General features: G+C 38.7%; 1 protein-coding gene across 6 annotated transcripts in view; it reads right to left on the bottom strand.

The window, feature by feature from the left end:
* The window catches only part of dgkh (diacylglycerol kinase, eta), a 102,708-nt gene that overhangs the window by 57,622 nt on the left and 23,836 nt on the right, over nt 1-21,250 (bottom strand). For all 6 annotated transcript variants that reach the window (XM_088602475.1, XM_088602484.1, XM_088602493.1 and 3 more), the window contains 2 exons: nt 11,972-12,082; nt 8,459-8,539 (listed from right to left, as the gene is read on the bottom strand). In XM_088602475.1, coding sequence (XP_088458601.1) covers nt 8,459-8,539; nt 11,972-12,082 — 192 coding nt within the window. The remainder of the gene's footprint in view (nt 1-8,458; nt 8,540-11,971; nt 12,083-21,250) is intronic.

The raw sequence follows: 21,250 nt of genomic DNA, 5'->3' as shown, positions 1-21,250 counted from the left end.
TTTAACACCCAGTAAGCCATTTATATGCAATTTATTAAAGTAAAAAAAAAACTTTCAAAATAATTTGTCATGATTTTAGCAGATCAAGAAGTGTAGCTTGTTTTGTATAATCCTTTTATTTTTTCAATGTTAGTTTTTAATTTCTTTCCCTGTTATTTTTTAAATGACTTTTAACAGTTTTGTTTACAAAGTCTTTGCATAGAATTCTGTTTTCCCTGCAGTACAAACAGAAGGTACAGCCTGAGACAAAGGAGCCATTTTATTGACTGAATTACTTAGTGGGAGACAATGGGAGATGAATGGTGTTGGGAAGATCACTGAGACAATGACAGCTCAGCTGTCTATGGTACCCAAGTGATTCTATTCATCCTGGCTCACATCGGGTGTGCACAGCGTTTGTCTTGAACACTCTGTCAAGCTGCCTGGAGCCGACTAGTCCCAAGCGTGTTAAATGGAGAACTGATTCATCCTAAATTAAAAAAATGGTAAATAGTTTTGAGGCATGTTAGCAAGTACAGCCTCTGAGCCTTTCAATCACCGACAAAAAAGAGCTAAGAAGTGAAAGTGCAGTGCCACACGCACTGAACCTTAGCTCTTTCTTTGAACGGGCAGTACAAACGGCAGAGACTGTGCAAAAGTTGCCCAGATATAGATGATGATATTATAAGCTGAGAGGTGAATGATCGGCCTATGAGTCTTGCTCAGTAATAAGGTTGTGATCGTAATTCTCTTTTTCTGCCTCTGCTGACAAAGCAGCATCTGGTGTGGGGGTATCTGTCAACTTTTACATGACAGACTCCAAGTTTTCTCATTGACAGACAGAAAAATCAGCAAGTAATTCTGATCTGAAGTGACTGGATTTTAAAATTTAGAAAAACAGGCTCTGTCTTGATCTTAATGAATTTTTTTCATTTAATTCGTTTTCGGACTATTTTAATGTATTTAAACAGGGTAGGGAGATGGAGGAAAACAATGCGAACACAGAACATACAAACTACACACAGATAGCACCCCAGCTAACCCAGGTTTGGAATTCAACACAGTGTTACAGCAATGCTACATGCTCTGCCACTTTGCCAACCAGGTATAGTGATAAATATTCTTTCTCCAATTTACCGTCAGTACAGACAGCATTTTCATGCTGCATAAGGCCTTGCATTGCTAAAATTTATCTTCCCTTGAAATGAATGGTATCTCTTCAGATGGTACTCATGGAGAGACCCAGGTAATGAGGTCTGTGCTCTATAAAAGGCTGTTCCTAGGTACTCACACCTACTGTTAATATTCAAAATTTATAATCTGCATGTAATAATTGTGTGTTTTTGTCCATAGTTTTGTAAAAGAGAGATGCTTGTTGTTTTTTTACTCTGAAACTATGCTGTGCCAAGAACATAGAACCCATACACTCAAAATTCCCTAACTAGAGGGGTATTTTATCCTTAAACATGTATATATTTGCCTGCTAGTAAAGCTGATAGCAGGACCTGATTTTAAATCTTTATCTTATTTCATTTAAATTATTTACACACTCTTTTTTATTAAAAATGGTGTCAGACCCAGACCCAGGCCACAATTTGTAACACTATAAAATTACTAGCACAAAAACAACTAACTGTACAACACAATATTGACCCATGGTTTAGGAAATCATCTGCCCCATCGCTCTATGAACAATATGAAGTATTGCATAATTGAACATAATAATCCCTTTGCTCACATTTTCTACCATCACATGCTTACTGGCCAGATACCATTGCCTTTTTGCAATTATTGTGCTGATGGACACCTTGGCCATTTTTCATCAGATTTCCATGATTCTGCGTTAAACACAGTCAAACCCATTTAGTTAAATATGTTCTGCATTGTTGTGCTCAGAGATGTACGCTGAATGAGTTAATGAGTTTCAGCATTATTTGGCTTAATCAAATTATAGAAGGAAGCAGTGAGCTCTAGCTTGTGAGCTCAGCATGTAACTCTGGCAATAAAATCTCCTTATATGTTGAACTAGACCATTAGAGCCGGCTTCATACTGAAATGACATTTCTTAAGTATAGCAGAAGTTTCTAGCTGACGGTGGCTCTGCTTCATTGCAGACTGATGTAGTGACAAAACATTGTTACTGAAAAGCCACCTGCTATAATGAATGTGTTTAAAACAGCAAAATGAATTAGTTCAAGTGGGGAAATAGTCAGCAGGTGCTGGCTGCAAAAGAACAAGGTATATTCCACCCTGGAAAACGGAAAGAATAAACACAATGTTTCAGCTGTAGGGTCTTCTTCAAGTGACAATAGTTATTAAAATAATAAATCAATTCATGATCTTTTTGACTGAAAAGAAAGTGTTAGACGAGCACAGTACAGACTGCACCCTGAAAGTACCTACAGTATTGCAGTCGAAGGTATACCAAAATTTCCAATATGAAAATATTTTCACTATGAATTCTACAATCAGCTATGTAGTATATTAGTATACTAATACAATGACATGTATTTTGACTCGAAGTGAATGAATACTTATGTAATCAGTTATTTTGTATTTTATATTTATAATTAAGCTCTCAACTGGCTACCCACTGAAGCTAAGCAGGGTTGAGCCTGGTCAGTACCTGGATAGGAGACCTCCTGGGAAGCTATGGCTGCTGCTGGAAGTGGTGTTAGTGGGACCAGCGGGGGGCGCCCACCCTGCGGTCTGTGTGGGTCCTAATGGCCCAGTCTCCTAATGCCGGAGACACTGTGTGCCGTCTTTTGGATGAGACGTTAAACCAAAGTTCTGACTCTCAGTGGTCAGTAAAGATCCCTGGGCATTTCTCGATAAGAGTAGGGAGTTATCCCGGTGTCCGGGCCAAATTTACCCCCTCGGCCTTTACCGTGGCCTCCAGATTGTCCCCATGTATGACTGGCTTGCACTTGCCCTGCGATGGACTGGCGCCATGTCCAGGGTGAACCCTGCCCTGCGCTCATTGCTTGCCAGGTAGGCTCCGGCTTCCCGCGACACTGTGTGTTATAAAGTGCTTTGGCAAATGACATGACATGACATATTTATAATTAGTTTAGGAGGATATGTAGAAATAAAAGGTATGTGGTTTCTGGCTGTACTTCAATCCAGCCCATAGAGATCTCTCACTACCCATACAAGTACTTTGCAGGGTCATTCCTACATAAATGCTTGCTGACACCTCAGAGACCAGTGTCCTCGTGGATATAATGAACAGAAACTCCTTCTATCTGGGATGGATGCCAACTATGGTTGTATGTACTGAAGGTTGCCAGTGCGCAATGTTATGCCTTTAGACAGTGGGAACAGTCGCCTGGGGACAAGTCAATTTTATTTAATTTCAAATTCAGAGATAGGCACGGTGCCCACAACTATTATCCCCATTGTTACACTGCTAAAGCAAGGAAGTGATTCTGTACCTTTCTATGCAGACCACTGGATAAACATAAAAATATAGAAGGTATTGTTGTTTTTGTTTAGGAATAAAAATACATTACTTTGTTTGAAACTATTACAAAAACGCAGAGTAGTCAAAGCAGAAGATGCGTGAACACAAAGGAATTGTTCCTTGGAGCAATTACTATCAAAACTCTACTAACTACCAAACTAGTCAGGCTGCAAGGTCTCCTCTTGTATGTAATCTTTTTATGTATGTACTAAGTATAAGCAGTTTCTTACCAAACATTCTCTGTGCTCTACCACAATTTGGAAAAGTAGTTAAACATGACTACTGCACCCATGAATGCACCAGGGAGTAATAGAGACATGTACTATACATCACAGACTCTATTTTCAACACTGTTCATCAAAAAAGCAAAAGGAGTTTGCCAGGATAACATGCAAGGCTTTTTACTTCCTTACACAATGTGCCCACTTATAATCACCCAACGCAGCATGATTTCCATTACAATGCTTAACTGAAAACATGTTGCATGAGTTTCACAGTGTCCTCCCAATGGTATCTCTTATTAAGTCTGCACTTTTGACTTTGAAATGTCATTTCAGTAAACCATAAGCACAATTATCTTACTTCAAAATTGGACTCAAAATGCCATACACCAGGGTGGGACAGTGGCACAAATATTGCTGCCTCGTAGCGCTGGATTGAGCCCCTGCAGCAATTTCTGTGTAGAGTTTGTGAGAAACTGGGTGTTCCGGTTTCCTCCCCCAGTCCAAAGACATGCTGGTATGTTAATTGGCTTCAGTGAAAATTGGTCCTGGCACGAGTGTGTGTGTGTCTGTGTGTGCCCTGAGATGGACTGGACTTCCAACCAGGGTGTATCCTGCCTTCCACCCATTGCTTGCCAGAAAAGGCTCTGGCTCCCCTGCGATCCTGAACTGGATAAATTGGTTAGAAAATGGATGGATGTCCTACCCTGTCCCCCTGATTAAATATCATTACCTGCGTATCAATGTCTTATTTTTTCATATCCCACCCTATTTGCGCATATCTCTATAAACGTTCTACAGTAGCCCAGGGATGCAGAATCTAGCCTGGCTGTCAAGTGTTATATCATTTGCACGTAATTTCAGGAACTGTGGCTAAGTGCCAGAGCGCAGACTCAGTGCTGACATTAACTCCTGATAATTGTGACACGAAAGAAACCACGTCTTGGTGAGATGTGTTTAGAGCCCTTTTCTTGCTTTACTTTTTCAAACCCAACAGAATCAGCTGGATATTGTTGTGAACCAGGTGTTTGTTCTAAACATATGTATTGTATACAATTTTACTGATTTCTCCTTCAAAAACAACTGGTTGGCATGACGTCTCCTTAGGTACTTTCAATGACTATCGTTAATACTAAGCCCAATGTTGTGACGTACTTTGCGTACTGAAAATGAGATACACAAGCCATGACAATACATTCAACACATTTCAAATGCAACAATAAAAGTAGTTTTTGGCCACCAAATCATCAGACACCTAAAGACAAGTTCAGGATATCCTTTCAATCTGTATCAAATCTTGGATTAGCAAAGGGGGATTTGTGTCGCAGCATTAGGCCAAGACAGGACCTGAGAGCCTTCAGAACATTCAGAATGTCCGGCGCACCACTGGTCACAGCTGGGAGGACCGGAGCCACTAGGGTAAAGAACCTCACTCACGGTACAACAGCAGTGTCTGCAGCAGGGATTCGAACACACAGTCCGTCAGTTTTGAGGGTAAAGGTTAGGGCACTGCGCTATGCCAGCCTCATCTAAAGATAAAATTCTGCTTAAATTCCCAAAGTAAGTTTGAGGGCAAGAAAATGTTTTGCTTTCTATGCTTTTTTCTCTTCAGTAAGAGGTAGGAGGTACACAGCAGTTGCTATGGCTACAGACGTGCAGTGAGGTCTGGTGGTAGCAATAGTAAACTGACATGAGCATCTACAGTATATTATGTTTTCCTGGGGTGGTTTGTAGTGTATGAGCAGTGTGCTCATAGATCAATAACGCCGTCTTCACCACCCTATGCATGAGGAGATTCACAGTGGGTGAACACAGCTCTAGTCCCTGCACAGCTGACAAGAGTCAATGCCCACGCTAAACATTTCAAGCTATGCTCACTCAAACAAAAAGGACAGTTACTATATATAGAGTCAGAATCCCCTCAGTGCTTTATTACTGCACTTCAATGTCTTAATTTAGCAGTCCAGGAAATAACCCATCTCTTTTAAGACAGCTGGCATGCCCAGTGTCCACTACACCGAGCTGTTTTTGTCATCTCTTATATTATTAGACTCCACAACATGTGGAAGGAAACAACAAATAGACATTTCTTCTTAAATATTTTCTCTGGATGTGCCAGGAGCATGCCAGAATTAAATTTACCTGTGTTCTCAAACGATAAAAATTACAATATATAAACACAGGCTTGTCATTAATTTTGCATCTCTTACCTACTGAGCTTTTGAGAATTGCAACTGTAACTGTATAGTTAATACACCACTCTTAGGGGATAGATCAGCAACATGAAAATAAATGACTGCTAGCAAGTTACTATTATTGATGTTGACATTAATTATAATTATGTAGGTCCCGGTACATTTGTGACTTCAAAAATGTAAGCCTGTTTGCTTTATAGGACTAAGCAATAATAAAAATGACTATGAATTTTGCTGTGATGTGTTTGTAATATTTTAGCTAGAATGCAAATATCAATGGCAATATCAACAGCAATGAAAAGAGAAAGGGTCTATACAGGGCCTGTCTGATCTGTGAGAAAAGGCTAAATTACACTGCCAGTGTACAATTGTTACAAGACTATGAAAGTTAACAATGGACCAGAGGCACACAGGATTGTCTCTATGCTTGTAGGGTTGGAGGGACTCAGCCTAGAACAATCACTTACAGTGGGTGGAAGAGGCTCCATGTCTGCAGAGGCAAGAAGAACTCCAGAGACTTGAGGGGATGTTTTAATAAGCACAAACCCCTCACCTATACATTAACCTGAGTCGTGGCACTGTTTTGTAAAACATCACTCGGTGTTCCTTGTTGCACTTGCTCCCAGGACCTGCTCCAGGTCAGCACTGCACTAACATAGAACTACCCTGGTGTCAAACCTGGACATCAAATTGCGAACTCATCTGCAGCTACTGAAAGCTGCTCTTTTTCTGGAGCGAAGCGAGATACACTAGGCATTCATCTTCACATTCATTCAATTATAACTAACAAGCTACTGTACATGCACCGCATAAATATCGTTTGCCAGTTTCATACACAGTATTCAACTAAATTCTGAAAACAATCTTCAGTAAAGACGAGTCGCTTTGGATCAACATGTTGTGTCATTAATTTTCTAAATGAGTGTAAGTTAATTACAAGCAGTCACAAATTACTGTAGTTTCACAACCCTCAATAACAAGGCAGAACCATTAAAGTTAATCACTGCATTTAGCTTGCTCGAGCTATGGAAGTGCTTTACAGTAACAAATGTGGACACGCATGCATTAATAAATACATGTTAAAGCTAACAGACTGTGAAATTTTGAAAGCTTTGCATTTTTTAGTAGCTGTTTTGAATTATTGTCTTATATGGTACAATTCCAAAAGGCAAACTTACACATTCATTACAGAAGAGGAACAAAAACATTCTATTTGTGAAATTCATGTGTTTAGTGTTTAAAGTGCTGACACATCTCATCGGTCATAAATATATTTATTTTAAAAATCGGATGAGCCCAAGGTCAGAATACGATAAATTGTGAATTTTATTTTTAAATCAATAAAGGTACTATTCTTTAATTTTGTCTAAAAATACATCCTGAGGACAAGAGTCTAAAAGTATTGATATGGCTAGACCATCACATCTAATGTACAGGGCTAGGAGCAGACAGAATAAAAAGGTCTGTGCTCATGGATAATATGATGTTCTCTGATCCAGATAGTAAGATCTTGTCAGACCCTATGGAGAAACCATAAAGGGCAGTCTACTGTTGCTCTTCACAAGAGACTCCATATTTCAGAGCTCATGGTAAGCTGAGCAGAAAACTTTACCAAGAAGGACTAATTGGGCTGCTTTATACTGAACTGGAGAAGCCGAAGTAAACTACCTCAATCAAGTTACAACAGATGTGTCTGCAGCAGAGACTTACTATAGACGCACAGCCTGTCAGTTACGTTTTGCTACCGTCAACATAAAATGAAATTCCACTGAAATTCAAAAACTAAAAAGTTTGAGTGCAAAAATAGTCTTTTTCTTTCTATGCTACATCCTTTTTTATGTCTGTCTTGCTAGACTTGCTCTTTATACATTTACACAGTTACAACACTTTCGGAAGTAAATATTGTTCATGACAAGAATGTTCTAAATATCACCCTATAACATTAAACTGGTATAACAGAAGCTTATGTGCTGTATAATCCCAGTGCAATCTCACTTCACCTCCTGTCTTTCATGCCCGGTAAAGTACATCTGGAGATTCACTCCTGCTCTTTTAACCTTAGTGACACAGACTTGCTTCCTGTGGTAAATGTTTGACAAGTTATCATTTCTTGAATAGTGAGATATCACAGAAACTAATTCTCTAAGGTGAAACAACAACAACAGTGACTCTGAAAGAAACACATAATAAGATCTGTCAGTAGTCAGAAGTTAGAAATAAAGCATGAATAATACAGTATAAAGCACAGAATGATGTGTTTTTTCTGAACATCAACATAAAAACAGCTGAGATCCTTGAATAAATCATATTAAACTAAATAAAGGCAGATATTCAGAAGATTCACAAGTCAATGCAAAAGTTATTATTTTTTGCCTTCTACTATGTGGCTATGTGCTTCCCACCTCCCAGTAGAGAACGACATTCACACTGTTTTCTACACTGTACAAGGTGAGTATAGACTGCTGGGTAAAGAGAGTCATATAAACATTACCAGTCTGCACAGTCCCACTCTAACTTCTTACAGCTGCTTCCTTTTAATCCTTCACGCCTTTATCATTCTAGCCCAAATGGTCAAGTAATTTATCTTAGTGGCAGCCTACCGTGAAGCTGTTGTTGACATTTTTTGTGCTTGATTCAGCAACACTGGCATCTGACAGATCGACTTCGTCAAAAATGAGAGACTGCAAATGAGAAAAAAAAGCACGTGGGGGGTAAGCAAACACAGGCAGAACTACTGTAGCATTTCGGCAGTGTACTTACATTTGGCTGGTACTTCCACATTGCTGATCAGGGAATTGGGAAAGGGTTCAAAAGGAAAAGGCCAGATAATCCTTGTCGCGCATTTGCTCACTTTTGAAGTCATACATTGACTGCTGAGCCAACGAGAAAAGAGGCCCAATACAGTACGTGCACAACAGACAGGACACAGCTTCTTCAAGCTTAACATTGTATTCCTTGCAAGAGTTACATAAATTAAGAATTTGTAATGTTATTAAGCTACAGTATGTTAGTTACGTACACAATGAAGAGAACTGAAAAGGCAGATTCCATACTGAGGCAGCAATTGCAGCTATAATACAGATAACAACTACAAACAGAATTAGTACAGAACTCAAATTCTTTCCTGTAACATACAATATAAAGAGCCAGTGCCTTTCTGATTTTGTTTTAATGAAAAAAAATGCTATGGTTTCCATTACCTTCTCTCCTTGTAGGCTACACCTACAGTAGGGAGATCTATAATATACACTTCACATACCTCTGTTTCCAGTGAGCTGTCGCTTGGCACCTTGCTCATTTAATATTTACTTTTTGGAAAATAGTGAGCACTGATAAATACTTATTTTAGCCCAATGTAAACATGCTGAAAGCTGTTTCTGGCATACACTGAGATAGTTTTTAAAACACTGCTTAATTAAAAGATGTTAATGCATTACTACAATAATCGTGTTTCACTTGTTTTGCATCCTGAAACAGGATTTGCTGTGTGTTGAGGTATTGTCACTAAATAATGCAACTTTGGGACTTCTTAAAAAACAATGACACAAACGTAACTAGTAAATTTCCAGATGTTTGCCGTTCCTCATTATCTATTCCCAGGCCCCTACAGCTTTCTTTAGCTAATTTCAGCTCCATAAGAATGATTAATTAACACTGATTTGTGCACTGGTTAATGTGTTGTGTTTCTAGTGTTAAATATTGTGTTTACGTATAACAGATGAGTTTTTAACCATTTGAATGCACCTAAAATAATTTAAAATCAGGGGCACATTAATTTTGTTTTGTTTCCTCGCTGAAGAAAGGATACTATCTCCAGCCATAGAAAGAGGTCAGAGAAAAGGAGCTTCACAAAACATGAGTACATTACATTTGTACTGCTAGGAGTGGTGTCATGTGGTTATTATCTAACGAAGTTTGGTCACCATTTCAAGATTAATCACATTTTCTGTGTGACTAGGTTTACAAAGAAATCTCTGAAAATAAACTGAAACGAAATAAATAACAGATACATTTTCAAAACAGACATTTAGGAAAGACAGAGGACTGAGAGAATGTTCTCTTAGAAATTTTATTTGTAACTTTTGGTTGCATTGCTTGAACTTGCAGATCATTCTGTATCTAACAGCAATTCTGACAGCTTGCTTACAAGGACAGGCTAATACATTGCTTTCTGTGAAAGACGTAACAGTAACTAGTTCTTTCCAGCAATTGTGGCTGCCTTTTTTAAATTGTATTTGCTTATTTAAGAATACAGATGTGGGCTTTGACTGAAGAGTTTAGGAGAAGTAACTGGAAGTAATGTGCACCCATGTCCAAGTGAAGCTGTAAAAAAGTTTAGGCCGTGTTTGAAGAAACAGTATTTTAAACTGGGTTTCAACTGATGCAGGGCAGGGCTGGGCAAGTCAATAACACTGCTTTCATTTGCAAGTGGATCAGCTCCCAGAAAGATATGACATGGAGAATACAGACAAAATGTCAGCAGCAGCATTGCAGTGCTGAGTCACTACAGAGAGGTCTTCTTCATTAATGGCATGCAATCTAATAGGTTTCAAAAAGAAAATGAATACATGTTGACAGCAGAGGGCTTACCCTGGCATCCTGCTTTCGGTGATCCTCTCTCATTCTCCGCTACAGCAGAGGAATGAGTAATGATTTTGAAAGCAATGCCTGCAACACTTCCTTTGCACTGCAATCAACTGTATGTCATAATGACCGACTTCTTCAGCAGTAAGCAAACAGAATCCTGGCAAACAGGAGGTGTCCCCTGTTTAACCAGTCCGTTGGAGACAGAGGGGGCTACAACTCTTTAAGAGGCTGCTGTTAACCCCAGTTGTCATCAGAGGGGGGGGTAATGTGTTACACTGTTCTCTAGCTACTATATGTCTCCATTCGGTGACCTGAGAATTGCTGAAGCTGGTGTATGTGGTTAAGAGCCCAAGTCAAAGAGCTAGGTCTGCCGCTAGACACCAGCACTCGCAGTTGCATTCGCCATCTAAATCATTAATTATTTTCATATTTTGGGGTTAGAAAGAATTGGCATTGATGAGTGCATTTCACACCACGATGAAAGTAAAAATGTACAAAGCAACTAAAAAAACTGTGTTTATAGACATAAATAGACAAACTTTCCAGGTATGCGCAGTACGATATTGCTGAACATTGTCTGAAATTCAGAATGAGGCAATATAACTTCCGGTAACGTGTTGCAAGCCTTAATACACTGTAAGAAAAGGCCTGTGTATAAATCTCTTGTAATCCAATAGAAATATTGCTCTCGATCTTGAGTCGGTTTTGCTGACAAACACTACTTGTTAACTCTGCATATGCAGATCATGTTGGAATATTTCTGCGGTGAAGTGTCTGCGGCACAGCTTTTCTTATTTACTCATACATCGCATTACAGTACGTTAATCCCTACAGTGAGTAGAAAAGGTTGGTTTTACGTCACCATTCATACGAACTCTCGCCCTTGATCGTGGCGAGACCAGCAGTTTGCTACAACATGGCGACCATACAGTACGTTCACAAAGTTCACAATTTTGTGCTTGATTTGGAATTTGTCCAATTTTCTGATACCTACAATTAATTTATTTTCTATCTTGTCTGAGACATTGAGACTGTAGTTCCCCTTTAACAGAGCAAAAAAAGCTGCTGTAAAAATGATATCTAGCCCATGAGTGCAAAGATGGAGAAAGCGCTACATCTCCATGGATGCTACATATTGGTCTGAAGTTAACTTGCAGACCTCTTGCTGAGGCAAGATGATACAAAACATATAGTCATGTTTAACTGTCATCAGAGCTTCGACAGGTGTCTCTGTACATGAAGCATCAGGCCTCGCCTTCTAATCACAAAACCCCAAGCACAGTACTTGAAAACCGACTTCCATTGGACACAAGCAGGAAGCCTCTGGTAAACAAACAGCTGTCAAGTAGTATCTACAGTAGATTGCAATTTGAGCCTGGCAGTTAGGTAAATGTTTTGATCTAAATCCAAAGGTTGTACAACCTGCTTTGTTATCAGAAGAGTCTAAGCAAAACAGTCTGCAATAATATACAGTATAAAGCTTATAAGAACAGCTAGAGTATCAGAAGTACAGGGAGAAACCTTACCTTGGCATCCTTGGCATAATAAAGTGTTCTTCCTCGCAGCTTAAAATACCTCTTCTTCCAGCGCTGGAATGAGCTGGTCTGTTTCAGTAGTATTCCTTCCTTGATACTAGTCTGAAAAAAAAATCCAGTTCTGTAAACCTTTTTCAAGCAATATTTTTGTGTGTATCTTGTAAAAAACTTTGTACAGTAGGTTCACACAATTACAAAAAATCAGGAGATCTCATCAATGTAAAGGGAAATGTACAAAAAGTACAGGAAACTAGCTGGTACTTCACAAACAAAGCACCTTCAAATGATTATCTCTGCTAATCTTCCATACAGGTGCCCATCTCCTTAGAAAAACTGAAAACAAAGGGGCCATTAACAAAATGACATAAGCATAGATACACGAGAAATATATTTTTTATTTAAAAGAGAAACATTGAAAATTTGCATAAATAAAATGACAATAAATAGAAAAATGTAACAAATATTCCTAAGTGCCATTCCACTGTTGGTCGTCCCTTTAAATAAACTGTCACTATTTTAACATGTACAGCTTCGCACTGCTTTCCTCTAACAAATGGGAGAGAATATAGTGTGTTCATGTGTTTTGCACTGAAAAAAAGCTGCTTTTCTTTTCTACCTGGAAACAAGTAAAAGTTAATTCCACGCTGAAAGGTAAAAAAAGTAGAAAGAGGAAACATGATGTTTCGGTTGCTGAGCCTTGAGTGTGAATATCTAAAAGGTCAGGTGTGACTCCTGAAGATGGCCCAACAGCTGAAACATGGTGTTTCTTAACATTTGAACGGGTATTTGATATTTTCAAGTTTTCATGTGCTTTGTGCTTTTTTACAAGTCACACTTGAAGATTTCCACAGATGGTAATTAGACAAAAAGTTTGGCTGTCATACACTGTGCTCTTGGACTCGGCTGAAAACCTAAGAACACTACATTCTACTACAAACACAGACATCCACCAGCCACAAAGTTGCACACACACTAACGCATACACGCATACACATACAGTATGTATATTCACACTCAAACACATACACACAAGTTGTGGCTGGCTGTAGGAAACCTGTTAGCAGCGCTAATCTAATTTATATCAGCCAGCCACTACTCTGTGTTTATCTTACAAGAAACACTGCAGAGCTTAAATGTACTCTGACGACAAACTACAATTTTATAGTTTGGAGACAGGAGACAAGGTAAATGACTGAAAAGAAAGGAAGCATATAATAGGACAATCTATAATTGCCTTGGAATGGCATAAATGGAGGAATATTCTACATCTCCACAGAATGGCCCAGTGCAGAATCTATTTTGCACTGTACTGAAAAATGCTTTTTCGCGGGTTTAAGAGGTTACGCAACCCAGTGAAGCCTGTGTAAGAGGTCTTGTTTCCCCAGACAGACCACTTCAACGGTGCACAGCTGGCAAAAGAAGAAGCAAACAAGCACAATGAAGAAAAGGGATTTCTAACTGAAACAATGCTTCACAGCTACAGGGCCTGGGGTCTGTTGTGTTACTTCTTTTAAGATGTTTAATCTGGCTTGGAACAGGGCAAGATGACCAATCAGAGGAGTTCACCTGGGAAAAAATGCTTTGTCTTTTTGTGTGTTTATGAAAGCCAAATTCAAGAAAGTGTACAGACCATGAAGATTGTACAGGTAGGAACCATGATGTAAATAATGCAAATTAAGAATCCTAATATTAGTATAATGTTGTAGTTGTTCTCCCTTTATAAAAACATTGAGGCTTTACATGGAAATAGGATATCCCAAGTTTAAGTCAATTTTAAGAGCAGCTGTAAGGGCAATATATTAAGTTACAAAGCTGTAGTCAGATGGGAAAACCATGCATTAAGAATAGAAAAACACTGAAGTTTCTGTCCACACTTGAAAATGCCATCAAAGCAACTTAGTGCAGCTGCAGTGGAAAAAAAAAACTTGTTCTTCTCTTATTTTACTTCAAGACAATGTGAAACATTCTGAACCAACCCTCAATATCCAGGCTACTTCTATGAGACAACCTAAAATTTTCTTGAGCATCACTGCTGTAACCTAGTCTACCCTGAGGCCTGGGACTTCTAAAACACCTCTGACCATCTTCTAACTTTGAATTTGTTTTCCACCTAATTTGCAAATAAAGAAACCACCATTTGTGATGTGGCAAAAAAAAAAAAACAACGCATTCAGGTTTTGTTCAGACTCATTCCGATAATTTCCCATGATAGGAGCCCTTACTGAAAAGTCAAACAATCTGAACACTTGCAATAATAAATAAGGAACACAAACTGGAAGTTGCCACAGTTTTTCCCTTCCATTCATCTAAAAATATAGCATGAACATGGAAAAGCTCCTTAAAACAACAGGAATTCAGAGGCATATATTGGGGTTATTTTTAGCATAGGAAATATGCACTCCGAAAGAAGAATTACAAACAGAAACACAAGCTTCGATCAGACTTCCTGATCTGCAGCTGTATCAACTTAAACAAAAAGAAAATACATTGCTGAGGCCAGATGAGTTAACACACCGCTAAGACATCCTGCAAAAGCCTATTCAAAATGCACTATATTACTCGTGCTTCAACAATGGAAAAACAGCAAGCTGGGCTTTGTCAGAGGTTCCACAATCAAACGGTTCTTCATTTATCACACTTTTTAATTCTTCATCCGTAAAAGAAAAATAGATTCACTTTGTTAATTTTACATTGCTTGGGTCTGCGGGTTTTACCATAAATTGATAAACGAAACCAGCAGAACCAGAAAGAGAATGGAATATGCAGGGAAATAACTTTTTTTAATCCATAAAGAAATCTTCAGCATTTTTTAAAAACTAATGGTGCCGCAGTGGGTAGCATTGCTGCCGGGAGTCGCTGGGGCCCTGGGCTGCTATCTGTGTGAAGTTCGTATATTCTCCCTGTGTTCGCATGGATTTCCTTCCGGGTGCTCCAGTTTCTTCCCACAATTCCCTTCTTCCCTCCTTTCCCACAATTGGCTTCTGGGAAAGGTGGCCCTGGAGTGAGTGTGTTTGTGTCTGTGTGTGCCACGAATGGACTGACGTGTCTCCAGAGTGCATCCTGACTTACGTCCATTCCTTGCCAGGACAGGATCCGGCTCCCCCACGACCCTAAACTGAATGAAGCAGTTAGAAAACGGATGGATGAAAATAACCGCAAATATCTACTGAGCACATTTATTTGGCTGGCATCGGTGCTACATTTAAACAGACGCCTCTACCATAGTTGTCCAGATTGTAAAACCAAATTTGTAATTTCTACTGGAGCTATCATGAAGTCTGAAATTCATATGAAAAAATCCATCTACCTTCTTCTTTAGAAGGGCTTTTACTTAATTGGTTGTGTTATTTACCCCTTTGCCCCTAATGTATTCAGTACGCCCATCTACTGTTTCCTCTCATTGTGTATTCTCATTGTGCATATCTTGGGAATTTGTTGTTGTTGTTCTGTAAAGTGCTTTGTTGTCATTCTTTAAAGGCGCGATATAAAATAAAGGTTTATTATCATTATGATTATCACTATTATTATTACATTCATTTTCTATTCTTTTTATCCAGTACTGGGTTATGGTGGAGCCAAAGTCTATCTTATGCAAGAAAAGGGCACGAGGCAGGATACACCCTGGATGGGACACCAGTCCATGGCAGGGCAGACACACAGACACAAACACATACTGTACACTCACACCAGGAACGATTTTTCCGTAAGCCAATTAATTAGGTCTTTGGTCTGTGAAAAAGAAACCAGAGCACATGGAGAAAACCCCTGCAAACCTTTGATCAGGAGGTGGTAACTCCTCACAAATGTAAGTGCACTGTTAAGTTTCACAACATCAGGTTTATTAAAGGGGAAATGCAACGCAATTTTTATATTTCAGAGTAAGAAAGAATCGGCATCGATGAGTGCATTTTAAACCACAATAAAACTAAAATGTACACAGTAACTTGTAAAACCTCCAATTTACCTTACAAAATAGATCAAATTTCCAGGTATGCGCAGCACCATATTCTGCGATTCAGAACGAAGCAACAAAACATACATTTCTTTTAATCCAGTAGGAATATTGCTCTCGACTTCCAGACGGTTTTGCTGATAGATGGAACTTACTTGTTAACTCTGCATGCAGATCACATTGGAAACTTTCTGTGGTAGAATAGCTGCTATACAAAGTGTTCTTAATTTGCTCCTACACTGCACTATATTAGTCATTACAGTGACTGGTGAGCAGGAAGGACTAGAGAGCATCACGTCACAATTTGTGGGAACTCTCGCCTGGCGAGAGCAGGGGTTTGCAACAAAGCGGTGACTTACAGTATTTCACAAAGTTCACGATTTTGTGCTTAATTCGAAATTTGTCAATTTTTTATTTACCGTAAATTAATTTATTCTGTTACCGAGATTTAAGAAGCAGTCTGAAAAAATTGGGACTGCAGTTCCCCTTTAATTCAGATTTTCTTCCCAAATTCATCTTAAGTTTTCAACTAGACTTGAGGACTGCATGCTTTATAAGTCCACCCTTCGTGGCATTTTACACTGTGTATCTTACACCATGTTAACAGGTCTAACTTCCAAGTCAAGTCACACTCTGCATCATGAAATCTCACAGGTATGAATATCAAGATAGATGGAGGGTCACAGGCCTTCCAGTTCATCTACTTTCTTTCAAGCTTCACTGACAATCCTATGGAAATAGGTTGATTCATCATTTTTTAGAGATGCTCAATGGAGGAGGGAAGTGTAGTCCTGCTAAATTTTTTCACAATCATTATCTCTTTTAACCCTTTTATAAACAGCACTTTAGTAGAGTCTGTTTCAGTACAATCATTTTTCTGAGCTTTTATTCAATCTAAAATTGAGAAAAATTTGGAGTCAGGCTACATCTTGTAATTTCACTCATGAGATTGATTTATGTACTCTCAAACTTAGTGCATTTCACCTTACAGAGATGCATGATGTCTCTCCTTAAACGTATCGCTTAAAATCATACATTCTTCGGATCCTATTCCCACTACCTTGCTGTGTTCATATTTTTCAGTTCTGTGTCCCATTGCAATGTATCTTGAATTGTTTCCTCAGCCCTTAAAAAAATTATTGTCCCTCAGTTAAAAAGTTAGAATTTAAGCGACAGCCTTCACAGTAATTTTCAGACGATATCTAACTTGCACAGTACAGAAACAGCTCCTGTTAGGGTTAGTAATGATCTGATGACTAATCCGAGCAGCTGATGACTACTGAATCTGGATTTGTATCCACTGTGTTTATTCATCCAGTGCTGCCTTTGAAAATGTTTATCATACTGTCTTGCTGAACAGATTAGAAAGGATTGCTGGCATTACTGGAACTACTTTGTTGTGGTTTAAATCTCATCAAACTGAAAGAAAAGAATTTGTTCAAATCAAGACACTGAAGCTTCTCCACAAAGTTAGCCATAAATGGTGTTCAACAAGGTCCAGATCTTGGTCCCATTCTTTTTTGTATCTATATGTTACTACTGGGTCAGATTATTTGTTAGATATGGAACAAGCTTTCATTTCTAAGCCAATGACATTCACAATTATGTTTGCATGAAACTTGACATTTATCAGGCACTTGTTACACTGCTTAGATGACATTACAACATGTAGACTACAAATATGTTTGCATCTGAACTCTAACAAGATCAAAGTTATGCTGAAGAGCAATCCTTATCAACTCAGCTAACGTGTGAACCTCATGATTCATGGATCCTGTATCAGCTCCAAAACTCATACTCATACATTTTGGTGTCATCTTTGATCCATGTTGTTCACAATGATGAAACTTTGTCTTTTTTCAATCCTGTACCATCGCTCATATCCAGTCGCATCACGCTCAATGATTTTGCCTTTTCAGGCATGACTATGACATTGCTGCACTTACTACCATATCCCCACATGTTCCTTACATGTTTAGAACTTAGCGGTGTGGATTTTAACTAAGAATTAAATTAAATTAATCTAGCTTCCTTGCACTGCCTCCTTGAGAATAAAAAAAAAAATAGTTCTGCTCTCTCCTTTAAAGGCTTGAATGGTTTGGATCCTGAGTACATCAGTGAACTGTTAATTTCCTGTGTTTGCCCTCTCTGGACTCTGACCTTCTTTCAGTTCCCAAAATGAGGCTCCAAACACTGGAAGACTATGCTTTCTGTTCTGTTGCTCCAAGAAATAATCTTTTTGCTCAGATCAGATCTTCCAAATCAGATCTTCCAAGTCAGATCAGATCTTCCAAGGTTTTTAAAACCTTGTTTTAAAACTCACTTTGATTCTATAGCTTTCAGTTCTCGTTAATCTTTTGCATCCATGTCTCTGTTGACTAATGTATTGCAAAGCACCATGAGCTGATGTCTCAGGAAAGGCATTTTTTTCATTTTCATTATAATGATCCAAAGGACAGTTCTTGTAAGATGGACATTAGACACTTAGTCTTTCACGTGCCATCTGCAAACTAAAAAATAAAAATTGTGCCCCAGTTTGTTGGCCCAGTTCTGCAGATCCCCTCTTGCTTGCACCGTTTCTTTCGCCGCTGCGCTGTTGCCAACTGGGACAAACGGCCCGGCTTATTTATAGAACATTTCTGTCAAAATCGGGTGAGGGAGGACAGCTCTGTGCTAGATAGATTAAAACTGGCCAGCCCCCTCTCAGCCTCCTGTCTCTCCACAATGCACAGGGATGAGAGGCAATGAGCAGAGCAGCTGGCTGGCTTGGGATTACAACACAAAGAACAAGTTCCTTGAGAAAGTGAATGAAAAAAGCAGGCCTCCATGTTGTCCCGAAGGACTTCCAAACTCTTTCAAGTAGAACTAATGCCATATGCTTGTATAACTGGGCAGTATACAGTAGTTGTAAGTGATGAATTAGCTATAGTACGAGTAAGTTTTAATACGAAACATCTTGAAGGTGCTGGGTAATATACAGATGAAGAGAGCTCCAGTTTGATCAGCTAAGGGTGATTAGCTACATCATGAAATCGTGCTCTAACGGTGGCTGGTATATTCCTCTTGGATAATGGAACCCGTACAGACTAGCTGGAGGACATAAAACCAAGGTTAGGTAGTTACTTTTTGTAGGGCAAGGTTTTACAGTTGATTATGTAACTGCTATATTTTTACTTGGTTACAAGCTTGTCAAAAAGATATAATTTTTCTTCTTCTTCTTCTAGGAGACTATAGTTGAGAAAGTTGCCCTGAAGTCGTCTGCTGAAGCAAAATATCTGAAAGTCATTTTTTTTTCCTAATAAAATACTTCAGTTCATCTTATCTAAAGGTTTTCAGTGCAGTATTGAGATTTCATGATAAAACCTTCCTTAATGAATTACAGCTAGAAATGTAGGTACAGTGCAATTAATTATTGTATCCACACAGCTGGAGACCACACGGTCTTCTTTAAGTCATTTGATTAGGTCTCCACCCACATAATTTATTGGAAAACGTGGAGTAATATCCACAGTAATCCATGAAGCCTTCACAGATGTACTGAAAAAGACCCTTGAAATGTGAACTCAGGTCACTCAGGTTTTTTCTCCACTTGAGCTGTCTGCTTAGACAATAGCCCTAGAAGGAGAAATACCTCACCCCAGCCTTTGAACACTGACAACTAATATACCCGGATTCAAATTAACTATGGTAATAGCTACCATCACACGTGGGCACATCCCTTTGACAGGGAGATAGTTGGCTAAATACTCTGTTATGCTACAGCATCTGCCTCTTGACATATTGTACAATGCATTGCAACAGAGATAACATCTTAATTCATCTCAAACACCTTGACCTCTGGGAGATTCACTTTTACTGAAGTGCTTGACTGCAATCACTTCTCCCACTATAGAGGTTTGGCGTGCTGTTGGCCTTCTCAAACACTGATTAGATTGGCTATTCTGATGCCTTCAATGCCTAGTAAAAGAAGCCAGCCAGAGCACTAATCGAATTCTATTCATTGCAAGAAGAGCAATGCAATGTTACTAATAGGATTCTATTCAATATGAGAACAGCACTGCCATGTTGCAATACTTAGCCTATCACTCATATATCTTCCCTTTTCTCTCAAGCTTAATGTTTCCAAAAAAATAATTTATTTTTCCATCGCTTTCCTCTTCACTTCTGAAGCCTGTAATTGAATATGCCCGACACTTTTCACAAAGCCGACCACCAGATTTCACAACATCTGACACATGCTCTTCATACTTTCCACCAAAATAGCTGGACATCAGAACTCCTTTACCATGTCAGGTGTGAGATCAATTCTAGTGTAGTCTCATTATCATACGTGATGCCCAGGCTATTAATTCATGTTTTTCTGAATTCACATAACAGCTTCAAATCTGGAATTATCCATCTTTGAAGTGTGAAGAAGAATCCCGCCTACTACAGTATGCTAGCACTCTGTTTCTTGTATGCTGCCTCCTCCATTTTAAATATTATTGTTTATACTGTTTGGCACAGCTAATAAATCAGTTACAACACAAACAAGTGGGCAAGATGTGATTTCAATATGCCATCCATATCCAGATTCATCCAAGTTCCTGTCCACACAACGGAATGCAGCAAATTTGTTTAGGCTATTTTTTCTTTCTCTTCTATTTTTTACTGAAACTGGGTTGAAAGAAGTGTAGTTCTGCAAAAACCACTACCTGCATTTCCAGTGTCCTTGTTATCTCAGTCAAAGCACTGGAAAGACAGGTACCAGTTTGTCATGAATTATTCCTCAGTAACCAAAGGCTCTGAATCATATTTTTAACATCAGCAGACCTGCACAACTGATAGTGAAGAGGTAATGGAACAGAACCTGCTGCTATCCACAGTGGCAAGATGTTACTTGGGAATGCTAAAAAAATGCAAATTACCCCCTCAAAGTTCAATTAAATCAGTAATCTAGTCCACGATGTTCCATTGAACAGGCTAATAATTTAACATTGCAAACTGAGTGCACAAGTGAGATTAAATCAAACTCGAGGTTTATTCTGAGGTTATTAAAGGAATACTCAAATGTTACTATGACTATTACTATGAAATGTTACATGTCAAGTCATGAAACGTCATTTTTGTCAGATATTTTCTACAGTCTGACTCCACATACTAATCTTATCAGAACTACAAGACAGATATCTTTCTTTTCTAGGGTGGATACCTCTGGAGGTTTAATATATTTTATGTAGGCTGATGAAAATTATCTTCCTAATCATACCATAAATGGTATGTTTTCTGAGGAGACATAAAATGGTTCTTATTTGAAATACATCTTCTCTGAAGATAAA

Source organism: Lepisosteus platostomus, chromosome 2 (genome assembly GCF_059453375.1).
Source record: "Lepisosteus platostomus isolate fLepPlt1 chromosome 2, fLepPlt1.hap1, whole genome shotgun sequence".
Lineage (NCBI taxonomy): Eukaryota > Metazoa > Chordata > Actinopteri > Semionotiformes > Lepisosteidae > Lepisosteus > Lepisosteus platostomus.
Note: the sequence above shows the minus strand (reverse complement) of the source record. Positions and strands in the feature narration are given on the sequence as shown.